This window comes from Eurytemora carolleeae, unplaced genomic scaffold (assembly GCF_000591075.1).
Source record: "Eurytemora carolleeae unplaced genomic scaffold, Eaff_2.0 scaffold1759, whole genome shotgun sequence".
In the NCBI taxonomy this organism is placed as follows: Eukaryota; Metazoa; Arthropoda; class Copepoda; order Calanoida; family Temoridae; genus Eurytemora; species Eurytemora carolleeae.
The window spans coordinates 40,927-46,839 of NW_019397648.1; the positions used below are offsets into that span (position 1 = coordinate 40,927).

At 31.9% G+C, this 5,913-nt stretch overlaps 1 protein-coding gene across 1 annotated transcript; it reads right to left on the reverse strand.

Moving 5' to 3' along the window:
* Positions 1-422: 422 nt before the first annotated feature.
* On the reverse strand, positions 423-2,432 carry LOC111715327 (uncharacterized). Its single transcript, XM_023490649.1, has 3 exons — positions 2,318-2,432; positions 1,750-1,824; positions 423-1,265 (listed from the first exon to the last, which is right to left on the reverse strand). The coding sequence occupies exons 1-3, from the start codon at positions 2,399-2,401 to the stop codon at positions 1,062-1,064; spliced, it is 363 nt and encodes a 120-aa protein (XP_023346417.1). The 5' UTR covers positions 2,402-2,432; the 3' UTR covers positions 423-1,061.
* Between the last annotated feature and the right edge of the window lie 3,481 nt (positions 2,433-5,913).

Here is a 5,913-nt window from a genome sequence, read left to right on the forward strand (position 1 = left end):
GGGGGGTCAAATTGACCCCCGCCCCCAGCAGGAATAGGGTTAATAACATTGATTATCAATTTATTTAATTTAATCCAGATCATTAGTAATTTTCGCCAGAGCTAATGACTTTTGTGCGGAGTATTATTAAAATTGAATGATTTATCTCGATATCCGATGTGGGCATTTTTAAATATTACAATAAATGCTTGATCCCTTCATAGTATGGTCACCACAAGATATCGACACGGAATTAAATAAATTAGATAAATCAATGCTTGATCCCCAGATTAACAATACAAAAGTTCTGACTTTAGGACCATACATTTCCTTGATGTAACATACGAGCAGTTTTAATTATATATTTATATATTTATATATTTATATATTTATATTTGTGAACTGTATTTGGGTCGAATTTTTTTTTTTATGTGGACCCTTTCTAAAAGATTTCTCAATGTTTCGTGAATTTCCCGCTGAGGGAACAAAATCCAATATTTTTAAAATGTTTGAGAAAAACAACTTCAGTTCAACAAATTTATTTTATAATTTCAGGATCAAGCATTGATCTTTATTCTATGCAGATCCAGGGATTAATTTTATTCCTCTTATATATCCAATGAGTTCAACGCCCACAGAGTTACTCTATTACAAAAAAATCCTGTCTCTTAACAAATATGATTATCGTTAACATGTTCATTATGCACCAAAACAAACATTGTTTTTGTGACTTATAGTCTGAATTGTTTCATCAATCATCATGTTAATATGTCTAAAATTATAGAATCATCGGAAAATTGAAATCATGACGTTTTGAATGTTTGAGACCGCATTTAACTTACTAAACGTGCATTTTGTCTAAATTTTAATTTTCATCTGTCACTAATGATATCTACAACTTGAAATATATAGAATACAATATAGAATACAATTGAATATATGAGATCTAATCACAATAGTTTTTAAAAACATTTTAAACCACGTTTGATATTTAAAACACCCTTTCACTTGAAAAATGCATTATTTTCCTTTTATTATTTACAATATGCACAGTTTGAAGTAAAAAAGCTCTGAATTTTTGACTATTTTTTGCCGAGAAGTTTTTGTAGCATATTTGATGCTTTATTTTGAACAATTTCGCTTGTTATTTTGCCCCCAGATGTTCTCCACTTCGTGACATTATCTGATGGCAGGGTAAACTTGGCAACCCCAGGGCGCCAGGAGTTGTTCTCAACCAGTTCATTAATTCGCAGTTTTGTCAACAGGTGTCTCTGTGCCAATCTTATCTAAAGCAAGATGGATGCATACAACAAATAATATTATTAAATTTCTGGCAAATGGTTGAAAATAATTGACAGATACAAGAACTTTAATAAATTCAGCTTTCGAAGATATATTATTAAAGGGATTTCTTTACGTAATTTAAAATGCCTGATTACTCCTTAATCCTTTGCAAGAACAGAAGAAGATTGGTGTATCCCGGTTTTTATATCATTGTTGCGGATTAAAGCAGCAGAAACAAGGCAGGAAATTGAAATTGGTTTATTTTAAGATAAAATAGAATAGAATAGAACAAAATACAGTTTTTTCCTTATATTTTCCAGATAACGGAAGGAATTGGGCAGTTGAATATTTCAATGTTTTAAAGAGAAATATGCCCGATACTTCAAGGCTTTCTATCAATATTCCGATAATAGTCCCTTTAAGCAAGTTTAATTTTAACATCATTTATTCCAAAATTACTCACAAAAAAAACACGTTTTTTAAAACCTGTTCATTACTTCCCTCCTCAGAGTTCAGTTTCTTTTCCACCTGCTGAGCAATCTGTTCAACAGTCAGCTCCTCCTACAAGTGAAACACCGTAAACTAGAGGAAGAAGGTTAATATTTATGCGAAAGGATAACGAAGGCAGACCACATTTTGGAAATGCCAAGACTAGGGATATTTTACAATTAGTAAATATTGAATTTAACTTCTAAAATTAGGTTTACGATCAAAGACGACCTTTATTTCGTCTTGCTACTGTCATATTTGGTGGAAACCCTGTAGCTCTCTTCTGGTTTTAGTTTAATGCGCAAGTGTAAGATTCCTGTTACATATTACAAATTGAAAACATTTTTTTCTTCTCAATAACTCTAAACAGTAAGAGGAATTAAAATCATGTACAATTTCAATCTTATGTTCAATTTACTTTTATTTGCAGGGAAAAAATGTAATAGAAGGGGTTAGGCTGGGGGGGGGGATTTGTGGAAACTAGATTATAATAATGATATAAGAAAAAATGAACAAGCTAACATTTGTTTCAAATTAAAATTGAAAAGAAAAAATGTATTTGCACCTTACTCCATCGTGGTATACCAAGAAGTATAAACGCCTTATCGTCAGATAGCGCCATCAATTCATGCTTTTTATTTGTCTTCATGATAATTTTGAAAATAGTATTGTTTTATTAATGAGAACAATAATATTAATGATAATAATAATGATAATGATAATAAGAATGATAATAATAATATTTATAATGATAATAAATTATACCTGAACACTGCCTAAAAGAGCATGAGTATGTTTCCCAGTAGTGGCAACTAATGTCTCCTAATTAATTTTTATAATGATAATATTAAAAATAATAATAATAATAATAATAACAAGAAGAATAATAATTATAATAATAATAATAATTTATGAAAGTAAAACGTAAGAACTAGTTGAACTAGGTAGTGATGCTTGAATCAAGTTCACGTCTACTTCTGTATTTTCAATAAATCCGACCTCTGAGAAAATCACGAGAAAAAAATTAAAACATGATGCATATATTTTATCTCGAAATAATGATGATTAGAAAAATGAATAATAAAATTATAATTGCAGATCTTACTTGTTAATTGATTTCTTATTAAAATAACAGTTAACAGGCAAGCAACTTGGTACTATTAATCTGATGATTATCTGAGATAATCTGAGATTTTCTTAAACAAAAATTTAAATGTCTAAAATATCATTTCCATTGAAATAAAAATAAAATTGAAACTATTGTATGTTATACTTATAAAATTTGTGTGCTTAAATTTCTATTTAGCTTTATATAGAAAATAATTGTATCTAAACCTTTATAGCATTAAGAACCAAAATAATAATGTTGTAAATATTTTGTTCCCCTCCCCCCCTCTTGCTATTCCCCCCCTGGTATTCTCTGATCAGCTCTCTATCTGGAACTAAACTGATCAGATTTTGTCAAATTTCCCTTGATACTTTACAAAGAATTGGAGAAATGTNTTAATGTAAACAGACGGAATAAGTTTAGCTAAATCTCTCTTTGCCCGTACATTAACCGAGCTGTTATATTGGCCAAAACTTTGAATTTTATTTAGAATTCCGATGTATTTTCTTAAACCCAACCTTTTCTGTGATATTTTTTCTTCTGACTTAAAATCATCTCTTGGTTTATGTTCGGTTTATTGGATACAAACTTAAAACATGACGATTTTAAAGTAAAATTAAGTCTTATTCCTTAAATATTGTCGTCTAACGGATTGTTTACTAATTTGGCAAAGAAAGAAAGGAAGAAGTTTGCTCTGCATGGAATAATGAATGAAAGGAAACGGACAGTGTTTATTCCGTACAGTCGTCACTGACGTCTTATTCTTTGTGGGTTACATTGAATTCATATTTCAAATTTTATCTAATTGCAATTAGTCCTCTAAAAAAATGTGCTTGTTGCATTGGGGTGCATGCATGTGTGTGAGGTGTTTGATATCATGTGGGGTGTTTGTGAATGTGTGTCTGTAGAGTAAAAGTGTGTTAATGTGCACTAATCTCTAATTACCGAATACCACTGCAGCCTTCCAACCTGATTAAGTGGTTCCCCGACTTTCAAAACTAATTACCCAGATATAAACGAGAAATCGCAACCTTGCACGCAGCAGTTTGCAAATTTGCAAAGCTTGCGCACATTTTGCGATCCCATTAACTGGTCAGAATCAGACATATTGAGTTAGAAGCCGGATCTTGAATAGGATAGGGGGGGGGGCACCCACAACGAACTAACCATTCGGTTTATTCTATTTGAAATCAAACGTGTTTTTGTCTTAAATTCAACAATATTTTAACTTACGGATTTGTTTATTCTATACTTTTTCATCCAAAGTGCATATGCCGACAGAAAAGTATTTTGGAAAAAAGGCTAAAAAAATTATGTTTAATGGGTCAAATTGTGATCGAAAGTCACAGCTTTCTAGAATATTGACAGAACCGTTAAATCCACGGGGGGGGGGGAGGTTTAGGAAAAGGGAACAAAATTAAACTCTGAGATATCACAAGTTCGAGAAGTTGCCAATTCCGAATGTAAGGGTTAATGGGACTGTAAACTATACCACCGGGGCGCCCTTTAATCTTCATGCGACGAAAGTAAATGCGAAATTCTATTTTTCTAGCGGAAAATTGATATTTTTCAATTGTGGTTTCCTCTTAAAAAGTGAATTGCAGATTGATGCAGAGGCAATGCACAATGTACATGAAATTAATCATGCACTGAACTATACTGTACAGCTAGTTTAAAGTAGGCCCTGTATTTGAAATGTATTTCTACTGTACAGCTTGCTACAGCTGGTTTAAAATCGTCGTTGTACTTGAAATGTATTTGTACTGTACAGCTTGCTACAGCTGGTTTAAAGTCGGCGCTGTACTTGAAATGAACCGGAGTTGATACGTTTTTCTTGCTGGAAACTTTGTAATATAACCTTAAATAAAAAATAATCGATTTTCTGACACAAAAAATAGCTCATTCATTGACCTGACAAAAGTTTCAAGGGTACCGTTCTGAATCGGACAACCCACTCTATTCTGGACAGAGGGTCACTAAGAATTACGTCTACAGACCCTTATTACTCTCTTATCTTATTCTGTATAGTATTTAATTACATCATAAATCAATATTTTCCCAAGAACATATTGATATTAATATTGACACTGATTGATTACTTAATTTGAAATGTGTAAGGTCATTTCACCATATGGGTTGGTTATCAGTATATTAATATTTTGCAATAATAATCTCACTTCAACTCTTCATTAACATAAAGGGTTCCAAGAGCTATAAGTGTTAGGCCTAGTTTTTTCAGGTAATTAACATTTTCTTACTTTTAATGATTTTCTCTTTCTTTTCTTTTGTCCGAGTTAACAATTGACATAATTTCATAAACCTAAACTTGTAGACATCTCCGTTTTGTAAAACATATCAGACTGAAATCTGAACTTTTTTTTGTTTTGTCGTTAATCTTGATTCTTGAACACTTGATCTCGATATCCAACTGTGGACACTTTTAAATATGAGATTCAATGCTAGCTGCTTGCAGATCTCTTTATTGTATCCCTTCAGAGTATAACCACCACGGAATATTAAAGAGAAATTAAATAAAATAAATAAATTTGTAAATCTGTAGCTGGAGATTAAGGCTTGATCCCGTGATAAACAATACAAGAGTTCTGGCTTCTCAGCATGGAACTCTTGTATTGTGGATATTGAGATCAATGCTTGATCTGGATCATTTGTCATTCGGCAGATTAATAATTATTTTTTTCGATATCCGCAGTGTTATTGTACCCTATTCTAATTAACGCCGGCTCAAATCTCGAAACACTAAATACAATTTCAAGTGGAACCAACCATGTTTCTTTAAATTTGGCCTCAGATGATAAATGCCCAAAAGGAAGGGGGTAGGAATTAGGATACAAGGGTTAAGTGGAAGCCTGGATTTTCTAAGGTTTGCCTGTAGACAATCCACATACATCCTGGATATATTCTACACCAATATATCCTGTATCCACAATCCACATACATCCTGGATATATTCTACATCAATATATCCTGTATCCACAATCCACATACATCCTGGATATATTCTACACCAATATATCCAAATATTCCGTGAGAAA

What these genes read in the sequence shown, in the direction of transcription:
- LOC111715327 (XM_023490649.1), bottom strand. Translation starts at nt 2,401, where the DNA reads ATGAAGACAAATAAAAAGCATGAATTGATGGCGCTATCTGACGATAAG. An exon ending in GTATACCACGATGGAGTAAG is followed by an intron (nt 1,825 to 2,317) that starts GTGCAAATACAT and finishes TTTCACTTGTAG; the next exon opens with GAGGAGCTGACTGTTGAACA. An exon ending in AGGAGGGAAGTAATGAACAG is followed by an intron (nt 1,266 to 1,749) that starts GTTTTAAAAAAC and finishes ATCTTGCTTTAG; the next exon opens with ATAAGATTGGCACAGAGACA.